The sequence below is a fragment of the Brachyistius frenatus genome, unplaced genomic scaffold (genome assembly GCF_029030835.1).
Source record: "Brachyistius frenatus isolate BFR_SWC_R1_liver_20210118 unplaced genomic scaffold, ASM2903083v1 Contig_34, whole genome shotgun sequence".
In the NCBI taxonomy this organism is placed as follows: Eukaryota; Metazoa; Chordata; class Actinopteri; family Embiotocidae; genus Brachyistius; species Brachyistius frenatus.
In genome coordinates this window covers 37,236-55,771 of record NW_027210633.1, presented here as the reverse complement: position 1 = coordinate 55,771, position 18,536 = coordinate 37,236, and the positions used below count along the sequence as shown (strand labels likewise).

Below are 18,536 nucleotides of genomic sequence, written 5' to 3'. Positions count from 1 at the left end.
ACTTTCCTGTCCAGCCAGGACAGTAAGGGGGTTTAAGAGGGGAGGGGTGCAGGCAGACTGACCTATTTCCCTCACACTTCCCTATCCCATACCATCCCTGTAGTTAAGCTTTGTGTGTGTGTATGCGTGTGTGTATGACCCTCATGAGACAATGGAGGCCTGCTAGTCTGAGCAGTGATCTGAAGGAGCAGAGTTGGAGCGGGGACAGAGGGATGGAGGGTTTGTGGACGGGAATAAAAAACAACAGTGGGACACAGAGAGGGTTCAGCTCATGGATCGAGGCTGTCAGTCTGACCGGCAGAAAGTTAATGAGTGGCTCCGATGAATAGAGACTGGACCAACAGATGGCTGCAGCCACATGGTGGTCCACAGAAGATGCCCAACCACGCTCCATCTAATCCACCTGCCACACAGTTTGGTGTTGTTTATGTATTTGCCCAGTATTTTGATACACATGGCCATAAAACTGAGTGCAGAAAAGCTCAAATAGAAGGGAAGAAATGACAATGTGTTGTTGAGATTAAAGACGCAGGTCTAGTAAACTCTTCTCACATAGAGATCACTTTTTCTACTGTCATTGTTTCATTTTCTTATTCAGTCACACTTCAAGCTTTCACTCCATCTTGTTGTACTTCATTCAAATTGAACAAGGTGTGTTTTGCAACAAGTCCCCCAACCAATACAACTGTAAACAGCAGGTCAATTGGTCCTATCCTCAAATACAACCCATAGGAGTTTCACCTAAATCAGCACCTCTGCTTAGGTTTTGGCACAGAAACCACTTAGTCAGGGTTAAGGAAAGATAATGGTTTGGGTTAAAGTGATTACTAGAACCATGTTCGCCTTCATGGCAAAAGTAAAAGTGATTTAAAAAAAACTGTCCCAACTTGTTGTAGAAAATAGGAAGCAAGCACCAGCCTTGTGCACCAAATGATCTCATGGCAATAGTAAAAAAAACGAAGTGAACAGTAAAAAACCATGGTCAGAAACAGGAAGCGAACAAACTAGTTGTATCGACCCATCCATCCAGCACGCTGCCTAAAATCACATTATGTGGACATCATCTGAACAGGGTCACTTCTACAGGGAACCAGATTGTGATTATGTATACGACTGCTACAGTTCGCTTAACTTTAAAACACATCCGTAGGCTGTAAAAAGCTGCCTGCACAAAAGAATATAGATTTGTTTTTGGAGGAGGACAGGCTCATGTTTTGCATAAAGACCAGTGATTTTGTATATCATTAAACACTGTTTACACTTCCAGAAAGCTGTGAATAAAGGGGAGTATTCAATCACATCAGTCCAGTTTTTAGACCCTGTTGTTGAAGGCGAGGTGAAGAGAACCTGTGTTTACCTTGTCAGTGTGTAAATGCTGAGTTATCAGACCTTAATGCAAACTTGGATCCTAATGGGAGTCACCAGGTGGCGAGGTCACTTACAGGCTGCGTTACAGATCAATCCTCTGCCCCTCGGGTCCCTGCCGGACGTCAGCAGGTTCACAGAGAAAATTACAGTTGAGCTGATCAATTTGTTGGATAAGCAAGCAGCAGTAGCTGATTCATTTGCACACTGACAGAGTTTGATGATGATGATGAGGTGTGCAGCGTTCTTTCTCCACTTTTCTTTCTCAGTTTATCTGTTAATTATTTACACAATAGATCCATTTATGGATTAGTCTTTTAACATTTGACACATGCCAAAGTGTAAAAAATAAAAAAAATAAAAAAATATAAAAAATACACATTTGCGTAATTAGGATGTTTCTCAGCTGTTGTTTGTGTGTTAGAATATATTTATCTAATAACAGTAAAATATCTGAACTATTCACAATATGTTGTGTATGTCCATGTGTATTTATAGAGCCCCTTTATTCCCATGTGTGCATAAAACAGCTTTTCCACCCAGTAATTACAAAGTTCGTGTCATAACGCTCCACACAGGTGCAGCAGAGAGGTGACAAAGGCAGAGGGACCTCATGGAGAGCAGCAGTGTGTTAGGACACGATGTCTGTTTGTAAATCTGTGCTTGTGCACTCCGAGCAGGAATACATTAATAGATACACTTGTCTGGGACACCGCATACTCTTGTAAACACAGGTCTGACACGCACACTCGCCTCTCGTAAGTACAACTGTACAAGCCTCCAAACACACACACACACACACACACACACACACACACACACACACACACACACACACACACACACACACACACACACACACACACACACACACACACCTCAAAAGTAACACAATAAAGCCATTTTCAGATTTTGCGTGAAGCTGCCTGAATATGGAGCGCTCATTAAACATTAACTCGGGATACATTAAGGCTGCGGCCTGCTCTGCTTTGCTCTGCTCTGCTCTGTGTGATGGCTGCCCTGTTGTTGTGCTCGGGCTGCCTTGCATGGGTGCATCAGGACGCTGTGTGACCGAATAGGACGGGGAGGGGTGGGGGGCAGCACGTGGCATCCCCAGGGCTCTTGGAACATAACCCCCATCGGGTGTCCCCCCCCCTTGGGTCTCATATCATCCCTCTGTCTCACCTCTCCCTCGTCTACCCCTGCCTCTGTCCCATGTGGCACACAGCAGGCCATGGGTGGTTAGTGGGGGGACTAAATCATGCAGATGAAGGTGCCGCTATACATACACATGCAAACATATGGCAGTAGAATCAAAACTTAATAATTAGCAACTTCTTGCAAAAATAATCTGCCCCTGCAACTACAAAACAACGGGGAAAGAAATTCAGCCAAACAAGTCAGTATCACTTCAGTGTCAGTTCTTCTTTCACTTTCTCTGGATATTTTTGCCCCTCTCACATTTGCCCCAGTGTGCTGCGAGCGACTGAGAGCAGGGTAGGAACAGATGGGGTGCTGGCAGCCATCTTTTACTCAGTTAGGTTCAGTAGGCAAGTGGGTGTGTTAATTAGCACAAACAAGTGTGTGTGTGTGTGTGTGTGTGTGTGTGTGTGTGTGTGTGTGTGTGTGTGTGTGTGTGTGTGTGTGTGTGTGTGTGTGTGTGTGTGTGTGCGTGTTGTCTGCGTGCACAAGGGGCACAATAGACATAATTATCTCTGCTTGAGAGGCCCAGTTGTGGGGGAGGAGGGGGGGAGGGGGGTGGTTGGGGTGGAGAGGCGGAGTTCAACAATGGCCGAACCACGGGCTTTGTGTGTACAGAGCAGAGGGCTGACAAGTGTCGGCTATTATTGACTATTTACACACTACTACACGCGCCTGCTCACGTGCACTTAACAGAAATGCACACGCTCTATCGCTGCGGCTCAACCCTCCCCACCCACCCCCTGCCTTTTTACTCTTTGTGTCTCCATCTCACACACACACACACACACACACACACACACACACACACACACACACACACACACACACACACACACACACACACACACACACACACACACACACACACACACACACACACACACACACACACACACACGTGTGGGCATGTTTACAGTGCATCAGTGTATCAGTGTCACTCAGTGTAAGAGGGAAAGATGGGAAAGCCCCTGCGAGCACATCACTCTGGCAGGAATCTGGCCACTATCTCACCCTTCAAGCCAGGCAGTGTGAGAGAGTACAGCAGCTGAGAGACAGAGAGGGAGAGTTTGGGAAGTTTGTTTTCCTATTTTCAAATCACCAGGCTTAGAAAAATGACAGATGATTAAAACAGCAGTCTCATTTGCTGCTTTTGTCATAATTTCTTTTGGTTATGATACCAAAACTACAAAGAGGTAAACCTTCTGAAATGAGACCAAGCCTTTGTTTTTTTTCTTTTCCCATTGAAGGCACTGTGTAATTTTGCTAAGAAATGTGCTACGTATGAGGGGCGATCAAAAAGTTACAAAACAGCAGCGATGTGCACGGAGCAGGTCGAAGCTATAACCTTCACTTTTCCAAGTTATGTTACTTGATCAACATCAGCGCCTGAGTCATGCTCATTTTTGTGTACACAATGTGCGCATTTGCGATGTCACCATGGACCTGTGCAGAGAGCGCACATAAAACTGTGTGTCAAACTTGGAAAGTTGGTAAAAGTGCACTGTCTGCTTAAATTTCAAGGCCATGGCGAAATGTGCACTTCCACGTCGTAACAAACACACATAATACAGGTGCTGATGTATTAAAAGAATCAATTTTGAGGAACTTAACCTGCAAAGGTTATTGCTTCTGCCTGCGCAACAGAAACAGTCTGAACTTTTTGATCTCTCCTTGAGAACATTATTTATTAGTATTATAATATAAACACGGCAGAAATCAGGATATATGTTTTATTACTATAATAATAATAATAATAATAATAATAAACCTATAATTTTATTCCAATTTTTGACACGTGTCTATGAACAGGCAGTAGATACAACGAAGCTCCACCGCCTGACAGTCAACAGCCGGGTAAACTGGTCATAAAATAATTAAACAGGACTGGACTGTTGGAAGTTATGTACCATGAAGAAAAAAAAGCACTGAACAGTTATTTTTATAAAAGTAAATAATTACTAATTCCTATAGACTACAGACCATATCATTCACTTCAACTCCTCAGTGATCAAAAGATTTTCATCACTGGTATTTTTTATATTTTATGTAGTCAAAGTAACTAACTAACTTGTCCTCACTGGCTCCATAAATGATAGCTGTTAATCTGCATTTCTAACCACATCGTGAGTCATTAAGGAAAGTGAAAGCAGGAGGGCTTGTGTCAGGGCTTAGAGTAAAAGAGTCGGAGGGTTTATGTAGCCTGGACTGGGTTAAGAAATAGGATTTAAGGAAAGAGGTTTTACCCCTTTTCTCCTGCTTTCTTCCAGTCTTTTGTTTAGGCTAGCGAACGAGGGATTAGCGCAAGGAGATTACAGTAGGGCTCTACTAAGAAATCGTATTTAAGGAAATGCTTACTCATTTTACTCAACCGATCGCAGCAGAAGAAGTTGGGCTCTGATTTTCCCATCTTTGTCTACATGTCTTTTGTCATTATGAACAGCAGTGACTTTGTTTCTAATCTTGGCTCCCTAAAATTCCCTAACTGGTTGGGTTGAAGCATGGTTCCCCCAATTTCACCCTGAATGTTGTTTTTTTTTAACTTTTTTTGATCAGATTTACAGGGATTAAAACAAAGAGTAATAGAAATCTAACCAAAGTTACAGTTCGTGTAATAAGCATTTGATTTTGAGATAACAAAAGGTTCACTACAAACTAAAGGTATGTGCCAAAATCAGATATTATTAATGAAGTTCAAAATCTACACATCCATTGTGATTCTGGCATGAAGAGATCAATTTCACACTTTTGTAACCCTGAAGGAGAGATTTCTTTTTTATGATGTTTCAGTGAATGCTGCTCGCTGCTCGGAGACCATAAGGACACATGATCGGGGATCAAATGGGATCCCTGGTGGTCATCCAAATGCCATGTTCCTACATGACCTCTTAATCAGACCTATTGATCTGCCTCACTATAAGCTGTCCAAACGCACATAAAGGCCAGATCAACATGGCCTGCGCTGATTGACTACAGCGGGAGGAAAGGGCGAACGGAGGAGCGAGCAGATCTGAAATGCAGCGGCGGGCTCAATACGAGAGACAGGAAAGGGTGCTTTGATGTCTCTCAGCTGTTGTTTGTGGATTAGCATGTACACAGGAGATGTTGCGTGGAAGCAAGTCAATAATTCAACATTTTTACAGCATTTGAATTGTTAGAGTCCTCAGTTTCTCTCTACAGCCAAACCTACTTAAGACTTTAGTAAACAATAGAGCACATACAGAATATATACCGCAAGGATGAAACAAATAGCAGGCATTATTTTCTAGGATCAGTCTGAGCTGGGACTGTTTCACGCCTAAATTAAATATCAGTATTGTACGGATAATGGGATGATGTCCTGCTTAACAGACAATGACGTGTGAAGTTTATGGTCCATGGGAAATGCAGTCATAGGACATATAACACAGTATAGTATGCACACTTATGAGTTTAAGGGGCACAAGGGACAGGCAGCCGTCAGAAGGAGGCACAAGACAGCGGTGGTGAAATATAAACAACAAGAAGCAACTGAATGATCTTCATCAATGATCAGCTTCAGCGATAATAGACCAGAGAACAGAAAGTGACTATCTATTTTACTTGTATGGAGCAAGGTTGGACGGAGGCTGGAGCTGATTCAATAAACCCTGGACCGGTCACCAGTGTACCACAGGGTAACACACACAGAGACCACTTACACCTAAAAGCAATTCAGAGTCTGTTGTTTATGTGGACTGAGGGAGGAAAACAATGCAGCTACAAGGAGAAGGCACAAACTCAAATGTCCATATGGTTCATATCATAGTTGGATCATATTAGCACCCTCAGCAGTACAGGCTGAACTTTGAAAAGCTGACCAGGCCTTCTTCCTGTTTGGCAGATGGAGTGCAGATGCAAACTTTACAGGTTGTGTAATGTAACAGTACTATACTCAAGTACACTATAGAGCTGCTGATTAAAATAAGCTACTGCTTGACTAGCTAAGCCATTAAATTGTTGTTTACATGCATTTGGTATTTTATATATACATATATATATTTATTGTGGTATGATTTTACATCAATATATATATATAAATATATATATATATATATATATATATATATATATATATATATATATATATATATATATATGTGTGTGTGAATATATATATATGCTGGGCAGTGACACTCCTCTGCCACCAGCACTCTAATAGGGAGGGACCAGGCAGCTCACTCAGTGCTGCTAATGCAGCTCACTGCCCCAGGCCATGGGCTAAGCTGGAGTACACTGCATCACACACACACACACACACACACACACACACACACACACACACACACACACACACACACACACACACACACACACACACACACACACACACACACACACACACACACACACACACACACACACACACACACACACACACACACACACAATGGGAGACACACACCATATTCCCAGCCTTGTCTCTTATCTGCAACTAAATCAAAACAAGGTGGCGGGGCGAGGTCTTTTGCGCCGCCTGATGTTTACTTTTACTGAGTGACATTTTTGTAAAGAACTGAGCTCCTTCAGTGTTTAAGCCTTATTGCACAGACAATCAGCAGTTCAAAAGGAGTCAATGGGATGCCCAGTTAAGAGTAGGTGTTTGGACCGTGGTGGCATGCTTCTGCATGGTGCTGTGTACTGGGATGTGTGTGTGTGTGTGTGTGTGTGTGTGTGTGTGTGTGTGTGTGTGTGTGTGTGTGTGTGTGTGTGTGTGTGTGTGTGTGTGTGTGTGTGTGTGTGTGTGTGTGTGTGTGTGTGTGTGTGTGTGTGTGTGCGTTTTCTTTCTCCCGGGACTCTCATTATCACTGCTGTCCCAGATGTCACCAAGCACATGAAACACACGTCATGAATAATGAAGTCCTATTTCTACATCTCTCCCCATTTCTCTCCTATCCGCCCACCCTCTTTCCCCTCCATCCCTCGTTTCCTCTGATGCTTCCACTGATGCTTAATCTCCTCAGCGCTGCCTCTATCTGAGATGGTCCATTTAGCTTTATGCAGCATCGTCGGCCTGTCTGGTTAGGATGGCTTTATAGGTGGAGGGGCGGGGGGGGACACGGCGCCTCTGCAGCGCTGTGTTGAGTTATATCTACGCAAACGACGTCTTTTGCATACTATCGGTTTTATGTCTGTCCCCGACGGTCCATTCAGGCTCTCGATAGGCCCCTCCGCGTCATCCCCTCCCCCAGTGTTTACTGTTTAAAGTCACACAGGGCAAATTGGGACAGCGCAGCCAGTGAAGCAGAAGAGACGTGGTCCCATCGCAGTGCAAACTGGACTCTGCTCTCGCTGTCTCATCCCCCCTTTTCTCTCCGCCTCTCCCCAACCTCCACCTTCGTCTTCTCCTCACTTTGGCTCCCTCAAAACTTTCCAACATGCTCACGGTGAGTCGCTGCGCAGCGTAACGCAGCAATGAAGGGGCAGGGCAGGGAGAACGTGATTGAAAGATGAGGTAAGCAGTCAGAATTGGTTAGGAAAGAGGACAGCAGTTAGGATTAGACAGTGAAGCGTGGCTTTTTAATGAAAACATGACAGAGCTGCGGCTTCTTCAACGTCCTGCATCTCCACCGCCACCTCCCCTCCTCTTCCTCCCCTTCCAGAAAATGAACAAGTGACAAAGAAGCGAGTGGGGAAAAAAGAGAGAATTGAATGCTGCGATTCGGACATTGCTCATGCGGTGTTAGTCTTCACTGACAGATTGACTCATGCTCCGTCTGAACAGTTTGGTCGTGTTAACAAAGTCTCTTTTATGGAGAAGATGCAGCAGGGTGGGCTCCCGTTGCACAATTAGTTGTTACACATCAGTTGTGCCAATAAAACCTGCTTTGAATGTGAATTGAAAGGAGTTAAGAGGGCGCCATTCATAGATGTTAAGTAAGTGTGCGGCAGAATAAAAGCCAGGAAAGTGTATATATTTAATTGGCTGACACCTGCTTCTACTTGGGCTTTTAATGTACACAGCAGAGAGAGGGGAGAGAGCAAAGGGAGGGTGGAGTGGGCTCTCGCTTTGAATATAGATGTAACACCCCTTTTTTTTTTTTTTTGCATAAAGGTTTGAAAGGAGTGGAGAACACAGACATGGACTGTTATCTCCTCCTCCATTTACCCTCCATTTTTCCCTGTGCTTTTCCCCTTTTCTTTCTCCTCATTCAGTCAGTCAGCGATGCCCATCTTTTGCTTTAACACATTCCTCTACTGCAAAACTGGACTACTGCCATTCACTGACTCTGCGGTGCTAATTATAACACATAGTTTATTTTTTTTGTGCCAACAGGGAAATATTTTTTTGCCCTATTTTAAGCCTGGTAGGTGTCTCTATGTGTGTGTGTGTGTGTGTGTGTGTGTGTGTGTGTGTGTGTGTGTGTGTGTGTGTGTGTGTGTGTGTGTGTGTGTGTGTGTGTGTGTGTGTGTGTGCCTAGCATGTCTGCATTTGTGAGCACCAAGCATATTCCAGCACTGCAGAGAATATCTCCAGAATATGCTGCGTTTTTTTTTTCTTCTTTCTTTCGTCTTCTTTCTGTGACAGTCACAAGTCTTTGATCTGCTCCTCCTCCCCTCTGTCTTCTCACTTTCCTTTCAAATTCTTTTCCGCGACTTGCCGTTGAGGGGAAGAGGTATAAGGCAGAGATACAGAATGTGATTTTTCTTAAGTCAAACTCTGAATATCGACTTCTTTTTTTTTTCAATAACTCAAAATTAGTCCAAGTATTAAAATTCATTTGACAAATTAAATTGACGAACAAAGCTTTGACATGCATGTGCTGTATGTGCAGGTGTATTTGTGGGTGTCAGTGGGTTTTAGGGAGGTCTGCACTGTTATCATTGCTAGTACACAGGAGGACTTAAGTCTGACAAAATGTCTATTATCACAATTACATCAATTCACTGCTGCACTCATCAAATACATTAGTTTTTTTTTAATCATGTTTCATCTCGAAATAACTTTTTCCTATACTTTGTCTCCTCTTTTGAAGGATTGTTATTTACTTGAGACACAAACCCTTCAAAATGTGACTTTATGTGTTTGTGTAATACAACTGTGAAGGTTGTTTCAAATTTAAAGGATCAGGTAGATATTTCCGCTCAGTATAGTGACACATGAAATGAACAGTGAAAGTCCTTCCCATTTTTCTTTTCTTATCAGTTTTAAATCAATGTCCCTGTAATCCTCTGAGAATGTACACTGCTGTCAGTTTGTGGAGGAGTACAACCTCTGACCTTCTGTTGCTGTCGCACATTTTCTCACTGCTTTATAGTAATCATAACGAGCACTAACCTTCACTTAACTGGGAAAGCCTTGCAAGGTAAGGGACCCGCTGCCTTTGACAGTCAACAGTGTTGAGTAAGACGAAGACTCCAGGGATCAGATTGTAGTGATCTGCCAGAAGGAGAACAGGGATGTGAGTTCGATAGCTCATTAGCCTTTTCGAAACTGATTATGGGGTCCATACGGGGAAGTCCCAGAGGAGCGCCACTGTTTTTACTCAGAGCCGTGAGTGCTGCATGTTCACACAGTTCATTTAGTATTTTTTTTGTACACAGGAAAAGCTAAGGTGAAAATTTGCCCCTCTAAAGCATGTAGGTAACACTCACTTCTAAGAGCTAATTTCGAAGGTAGAGAAGTCCATCTCGAAATTGCTCATAAAGCTTTTTTTTTTTTTAATTTTTTAGCTTTTTTAAATTTGATTTAGATAGCTGCAGAGTAGGCAGACAGCCAATATGGGCAAATATAACAGGAATGTCCTGCTGTAAGGATCCAACCAGCTAGAAATCAAACCGGCGACTCTCTGATTATGGTTATTTGCACCCATGTTGTGTGAGCATCCTAACCACTCACTCACATATTTGTGATTGGATACAAGCTACTTGCATCTGAAAAGCTATATTTAGCAACTTCATAGTACTACTTTTTTATATTATTAATTTAGCTGACTTTTACAGCCAGTCTGCCATTACCATTTTTTGCGCACACACAACACCGAGGGTTTCACAGTTTTGTCCTCGATGATTGTAAACACGGCGTGCTTTAATAATTGCTGAAAGTACACCGAAATCGTACCAGGATGGCAGTGAGAAGACCCTAGCAACAGGGAGAGGATGAAGAAAGCATGAGAGTGGGAGGGAGGGAGAGGGGGGAGAGAGGAGAGAGGGGGGGGGGATGCAGAACATCAATAAATAATGGCCCCACTGAGGAGGTAGAAATATGGGCCTCGTTATCTTTGCGCCGACGCCTTCATTTGCATGTGAGAAAATGAGGCTGCTTCTAACTCGCTCGCACTGTGCACATACAAACATACACACACACACACACACACACACACACACACACACACACACACACACACACACACACACACACACACACACACACACACACACACACATACATATGGCCTCACATGGGCTACAGTATATATCCTATTTATAGACTGTGTCATGCTTCTTTTTTTTCCTATTATCTATTCTATTCTTTATATTTCCATTATTTTCCCTTTTTATTTCCTCCTCTTTGGAATTTGTCATAGCAGCAGGTCGGATCTGTTGTGTGACTGTGAGGCTGCCGGCATTTTTTTCGGATTAAAAAAAATAAAAGTGAAAGCAAACCTTTATTACACAAGAGAGGCTTTCTGGGGACATTCATTTGAGTAATGCCCCCCCCCCCCCCTTTTTTTTTTTTTTTTTAACATTAAAGAGCATGCAGTTAGAGTACACACAGTCGCAGGATAGCAGCCCTGTAAAACACCACCAAGTTGTCAGCCAGAGCAGGTAGATTTGACATGCCTTGCTCGTGGGTCTGTGAATTTGATTTAGCTTTGAATTATTGTTTGTTATCTACACTCATTAGGGTACAATTATAGGCCTAAAATTGCAGACTTGAACTGAGTATATGTGAGTCTGGTTATTGTGCCCCATAGATTTTTAAGTGGCCATTTGAATTTTTCAAAAATGTAAAAACAAAATCTGGAAAAGATCTGGGAGGGTTTTTGATTAGAGGAAAAACAAATTAGTTTTGTTTAATTTTTAATTTTGTTGCAGCCATGTTTCTGATTAAAATATTGTTTATTACTATATATTGGTACATTTATATAAAAACTAGTACACACCACACTTTAAATGCGCGCCTTTCATGCCATTTAGAATGTTTTTTTCATCAAAAAATATAAATAGTTTTCCTGATCCAGCAGTTACAGATGGAGATTAAAATAGTCCTCGTCTGGACCCCATCTGCATCTGCGAATCAAAAACAATTTTACACCGTTTTTACTATGAATGCATCTCATTGAGACTGACCAAACTCATACGAGATCCAACAATGTCGCCATCCTCTAGGCAATGCAGCTTCTTTCAAAGAGCTTCTTTTCGGGTGAAAGGACTCTTTAAAGAATCATTTACAGTTGATAAAAAATACTTTAACCTCTAAGCAGTTCCCTCAGAGCTTTTTTTTAAGGATCCGTGAGATCTTCCCATGTTTTTATCCACTGGTCCTCTTTAGTATTATGTCAAAACAAATGCCCAGCTATGAAAAGATACCGATTTAAAAACATAAAACTTGCAGTGGGTTTCAATCCCAAACTGGGCCTTCATCTGCTCAGTTTGTGTGTCCACCTCCTCTTTCCTCCACATTAAATTAAAAAAAGACATACACATTGACACAAATTCCTATACACTTCAGTATACATGGATGGGTTCAAGCTGAGGACAAATTGCAGATTTCTATAAAAATGTTCAATACTTAATATGAAGGAGACACAACTGGAAAAAAAAAAAAAAAGCAACACCAACAACCAAATCTGTTTTCTCCACAGACTGCCTGTATGCATGCATTTCTGCATGTGTGTGTGCGCCTGTGTGTGTGATGCACATTGGCTCCATTTCTCGTTATCTAGTCAAGTCAGCATGAATAAAAGCTGAGGGAGCAGTGATTTAGGATTGAGCAATTAATATTTTACTCCGTCTGCCACTCTGCTTAGAGACTGAGAGCAAGACACACAGAGTGAGGAAAAGTGAGAGGAAACGGGTGAGACAGACGTTGCGAGGGTTCACACAAAGACGTGACGAGATTGGACTAAAGATAGACGGATTCTGTGACCAAACCACTCAGTTAAGATGGACAGATAGCGAGGGGAATAATGCGATGTGTATTGTGTAATCAGCCTCGTTTCAGAGGCTGCAGATGGGATGAAATCAGTCCTCTGCTGAGGACACAGACAGAAAGTGTGGCTTTGACAGATCCAGCTGACTCTCTCTCTTTCTCCCTCTCTCTCTCTCTCTTCCTGCCTATGTCAGAATGTTGTGACAGGCAAGTCGACGGTGTTGTGGGAGTAGCGCTCTTAAAGTGCTCATTATCCTGTAAGGCTTCATTCTGGGGGGCAAACAAAGGCTGCTGTGAAATTGCAGCCTGTGCCTCCTCTCGGGTCAAACACGATGGCACGGCCCGTATCTGGTACCTTCAGTGGATCTGCTCAACTCTCGGAGAGACTCTGACAAACACAGGCCTTGGAGATAAAATATTGATGCTGATAAACACACAGGTGCATGTGAAAGCCGCCGACCCAGCTGTTGGCCTGTAGATTGAATGCTAAAAGACACAGGTGATAATGAATGCAGACAAACCTCATCTTACCTTATTGCACAGCGACAGCCATTTTGAAACACTCACAGTAAGCTGTGAGTTCATCTCTATTGGACATGATGTTTAAATGTCCCATAAAATAGCATGGCTTCGTTAAAGGGATGTATTTTCTCTTGAATCAGAAAGCTGGGGCGGGGCATTAGATATCGTGAGATCAACCTCTCCTTTTAATAGTGGAGAGAATTTTAATTAATAGAAATTATTGAAAAATATGTGATGACTTAAAGTTTTTAAGCATGATGTCACCAACGATGATGATACTCTTTTCAAGGAATTCAGTAAAATGCTTTTGAGGGACCTACTGAAGATACCCCTTCATTTTATGAGAAGCATTGATTTAAATAGAGGTTTTCGGTGGAGAATTGGCCAAATGGGCGTCATGGACATTTAGGAATAAGACTCGTGGGATTCAAGAAAATACAAAAGCAAACATGAACTGAAAGTGAAAGACACTGTTTGTGTGTGCACGTGTACCTGCAAGCAAGAAAGACAATGTGATATAACAGCTGGGTAAACGGACAAGTTCTCATTGCAAACTGACTTCCCTCTTCGTCCGATCACCGGACACAGCAAGAAAACTTTGGATTATTTAAATTCTTTCACGAGACTGAAACAAATGATGCACACTCGATCTTCCATTTTGTGAAACCTACTCGAGAGAAAGAACACTTGGATGGTTTGGTGAGGAGAGTGTGGTGCATAAAAGCTATACATTGTGTATAGAGGGAGCCAGTAAATCTTTCTAATCTTTGTCTATGCATGGTGAAAGTGACCGCTGTGTGTCCTCCAGGACTTGAAAGAGTGCCAGGTTTTGGGAGGCAACACCATCAGGCAGGTAGTGCCAACTGTTCAGGCAGCTGTTTGTTCTGAGAAGAATACGGTTTTGCAATGACCACAATGGCTTTGTACCAGAGTGATCATCTTCAAGTCAAGTACAACCAGTCATCAAGTATGAGAAGGGTTTTTTTTTCCCTTTATGGAATCTTTTACTGGTTGTTCCTGTCTGGCATCAGCTCTTCTTTGGGAAATTAATGTTGGTCTTTGCTCAATGTGTCTTCCTCAGGTAACAGGTTCTCGCTGACCTCTTTCGGGGCTCTTTACATCTCTGATGTTCAGAAAGAGGATGCCCTCTCCACATACCGGTGCATCACCAAGCATAAGTACAGCGGCGAGACACGGCAAAGCAATGGAGCGAGGCTCTCTGTAATGGGTGAGCAGCTTGGTGTTGCCAGTTAACTTCTGTTCTTTGTTATAGCTCTCTCTGTCTTGACCTAAATTTAACCCCTGTCTCTGCCCTCCAGACCCCAACGAGTCCTCACCCACCATCCTGGACAGTTTCCAAGCAGGGGAGGTTTACGCAGGCCAGAGTATCGAGCTCCCCTGCACAGCGGGAGGTTACCCCAGTCCCACCGTGCGCTGGCTGAAAGATGGTCGCCCGCTGCCCTCAGATGCCCGCTGGACACGGCGTTTGACAGGGCTGACCATCAGCGACCTGAGGCAGGAGGACAGCGGGAGCTACGCATGCGAGGTCACCAACAGTTTTGGCTCGAAGGAAGTGTCCGGACAGCTTCACGTTATAGGTGTGTGAGCACGACATCCACAAACAAACCTGACAGACTCCCACGCTGTCTTTTCAGTGAGTCGGCCTGCCAGACGGACACATTTATAAACTCCATTCTTTTTGGTTTGAGGCACACAGACTCATGTAAGTCACACTTCGAGTGTGTCTGTTACAAATATGTGTGTGAGCTGTATAATGCCCCATCATATCAGGCCTCAAAAAGAGAGACAGGGCAATAATTCGCTGAGGCTGATTCCGTAACACAGCTGCCAGCACCGTTCACCATCAGAGAGCAGGAGTGTGAGGAAGACGGAGATAAAGATGAGGGGTCACACAAGGGCCGATCAGACATCCAGACAGTGCCGGAATGACATTATCTACAGTGTAATAACAAGATAATAAGAGCGGCGGAGATAAGTGTGCATTGTGTAAAAGTATACAAAGAAACAAAGGGAGCGAGGCGAGACAGAGGGAGAGAATAGAGCGGCGGTAGGCTTTGCCAGTGGGCACATCATGGCAGCACACTCTGTGACTCTGACAAGGGTGGGTGGGGGTGGGGGAGGGGGCACAGCGATGCCCCCCAGCATACACCACCAGCTGCCTTATTGCTCACTGACATTTGCGCACACACACACACACGTAAATACACACTCGCTCTCTCACACACACACACACACACACACACAGGCACACTTACACACAAGTGGACAGAGATGTGAAGAGATATCTCCAGCTGCTTTTTTAATGAGTGCGTCGAACTGATTGAGTCACCACGGCTGATTGTGCTCTCTCGTGAATGTAAACGCCTACTGGATGCATGAATCCATGTGTCATGCTTTGAATCCGGTTTAATGATTTTAGAGTGAGTTAGGAGATGCAAAAATTTTTTGATCCTTTTAAACTCGACAAAACACTGAAAGATGTTCATAAATCGATGAAGAAATCCTGATGTTTTTAAACTAAAACGGTCACAAAATGTAAAAAGAAATAAATGAAAGATTTGTATTTACAAATCTGGAAAAATATAATCCTTGCATCTACGACCAGAAACCCATTCAAGAATTTACCTGTAAATTATAATAATTATATTTTTTATAGCCGATATGAAGCTGAAAATATATAAACGTACAAAAAGAAATTGGATGTTTGACAGTTTTCTTCCACGTGTTCAAGAAAAATGCTTTTTGACTTTACACGCCCTTCTCTCAGATCCACTACGAGTGACATTGTCCCCTAAGAATCTGAAAACGGGCATCAGCAGCACGCTGTTCTTCACCTGCACTGTGGAAGGCTCTCCAGAATACACCATCACCTGGTACAGAAACACGGAGCCCATCGTCCCCGACCAGCACATCTCCATCCAGGGACAGCACAACGACACCCTGCAGATCACCGCTGCACAGAAGTTCCACTCTGGGGCCTACCAGTGCTTTGCTTCCCGAAAGGGCCACACTGCTCAGGACTTTTCCATTATTCTGCTAGAGGGTATGTGGACAGAGGTTGTCGGGGAAGTAAACAAGTGCAGATTCTATAAAACTCAGTCTCTACTTTGAAAGCTTCTTCTTTTACTGTAGATTTTCATTCTTTCGTTGGGTACTAGAGCATAACTTGTTTTCCACAGACACATATCCTCAAAATGATTTGGCTTCAAATGCGGCAGAGATGGATGCATAAACATAACTAAATCTAATTTGTTCAGAATTCGACTTTTCCGTCAGAACTTCTGACTGTCTTTATGTCCTTCTCTTTTTTTTGTCATGTCTCTCTCTCTCTCTCTCTCTCTACTATCAGATGGTACTCCTCGTATTGTGTCTTCCTTCAGCGAGCGGGTGGTGAACCCTGGCGAGCCTTTCTCCCTCATGTGTGCTGCCAAAGGAGCCCCGCCCCCCTCCATCACCTGGACGCTGGATGACGAGCCTGTGGTGCGAGACTCCACCTACAAGACCAGCCAGTACACCCTGTCAGATGGCCTGACCGTGTCGCACGTCAACGTCAGCAGCCCGCTCATTCGGGATGGAGGAGTGTATCGTTGCGTCGCACGCAACTCGGCCGGTAGCGCCGAGTACCAAGCGCGCATAAACGTAAGAGGTGCCTGTCTGCTTTTCAATATAAATGCACTCTACACCTGACTCTATACAAACATACAGGGGCTAGTGAGAAGCATAGATCCATTTGTATATCACACAGTTAGCCATCAACCTACCTACCCCTCCACCATTCAATCTATCTACCCAGCTATCAACCTTTCTACCCATCAACCCCACCTGTCTGTCTATCTATTTATCTATCTATCTCTGCACCTATCCATTTATTTATCTATTCATGCATCCATCTATCTATCTGTTCATTTAACATCTATTTTATCCGCCCATCTCTCCATCCATCAATCCACCGATCTAACCATCTATCTACCTGTCAATCTATCCATCTATATCCATCCATCAATCCATTTATCTATCTATTCATTTAACATCTATTTTATCCACCCGTCCCTCCATCCATCAATCCACCTATCTAACCATCTATCTACCTGTCAATCTATCCATCTACTAAGCTACCTACCTCCCTATCTATCTGGATCTATCTAGACAAATACACAGAATATCTGATTAGGCTAAAATCAACAAATATCCTCAATCGGATTTTAGTAAAGGGGGCATAACTAACCTCCCTCTCCACCTGTCAACTTGCCCCAATCACTCTATCCCTCAACCTTTATCTCTTCACCTCCTGTCTCTGTGGCTGACCCCTTACTCGGCCATGACCTCCCTCACCTCATCTGCCCCTCTCTCCGACGTCTGTGTCTCTCTCCGTCTCCTCCCTCCATCCCCTCCCCTCTCTTCCCTGTGTCTCTAGGTCCACCTCGAATTAGACCCATGCGAGACATCACCGCAGTGGCGGGCAGGAACACCTACATAACGTGCCGCGTGATCGGGTACCCATACTACTCCATCAAGTGGCTGAAGGACGGCATGCAGCTGCCTGATAATCATCGTCAAGTGGTGTTTGAGAACGGCACCCTTAGGCTTACGGACGTGCAGAAGGGCGCGGACGAAGGGACCTACTTGTGTAGTGTTTTGATCCAGCCCCAGGTGTCAATCAACCAGACTGTTCATGTCACTGTCAAAGGTAAGTGTGAAGAAAAGTTGTTTTTTTGCAAAATATACACCCATCTTACCGTTCCATAGCAGGGAGTTAGGCCGCGATAGAGATAGAGTGATACACCTGGCTGATTGGGATGTGCTGTAGTTTTACCTGATTTTCCCCATTATAAATATTACATTGTTAATGGATGACGGTCTGTGCAAAGCTAATATATAAAATGTCACTGAAAACAGAAGGGAAAAAAAACTGGAACGCGTTGGTGAAAAAATAAAAAGATTACATGATATAAGAGTCCCTGGTCACTGACATTTAAAAACGCCAATGTGCAAAGTTGACAAGTGCAACTTCATTGTGATGTTTTTTGGGATAGATGTTTGTGTCTATATTTTGTTTAGTCTGTGAGCGGGGTAACGATGGTAGTAGGGCAGCTGCAGAGGTGTTTAAGGGTGTGTGCATGTGCCTGCATGCGAGTGTGTCTCTGATTTAATTAGATGAATAATAATGAAGCCTAGATTAAATCCCCCAGATGTCTCAGCTGTAGTACCCCCACCTCAACCTCCATTGCTATGGCAACGGAATGACTTCCCCCTGCCAATTGGACTCTAACCAGAGCAGCTATTATGGGCTGCAGGAGATGGGGGCTGAAGGGGA

At 43.6% G+C, this 18,536-nt stretch overlaps 1 protein-coding gene across 3 annotated transcripts in view; it reads left to right on the top strand.

The window, feature by feature from the left end:
* LOC138622034 (cell adhesion molecule DSCAML1-like) overlaps nucleotides 1-18,536 on the top strand; it is a 53,531-nt gene that overhangs the window by 15,590 nt on the left and 19,405 nt on the right. For 2 of the 3 annotated variants that reach the window (XM_069700473.1, XM_069700474.1), the window contains exons 4-8: nucleotides 14,283-14,429; nucleotides 14,521-14,799; nucleotides 15,990-16,265; nucleotides 16,572-16,868; nucleotides 17,637-17,909. In XM_069700473.1, coding sequence (XP_069556574.1) covers nucleotides 14,283-14,429; nucleotides 14,521-14,799; nucleotides 15,990-16,265; nucleotides 16,572-16,868; nucleotides 17,637-17,909 — 1,272 coding nt within the window. Of the gene's footprint in view, nucleotides 1-14,282; nucleotides 14,430-14,520; nucleotides 14,800-15,989; nucleotides 16,266-16,571; nucleotides 16,869-17,636; nucleotides 17,910-18,536 lie in introns of those variants that run through there. The other variant, XM_069700475.1, reaches the window with a different exon arrangement.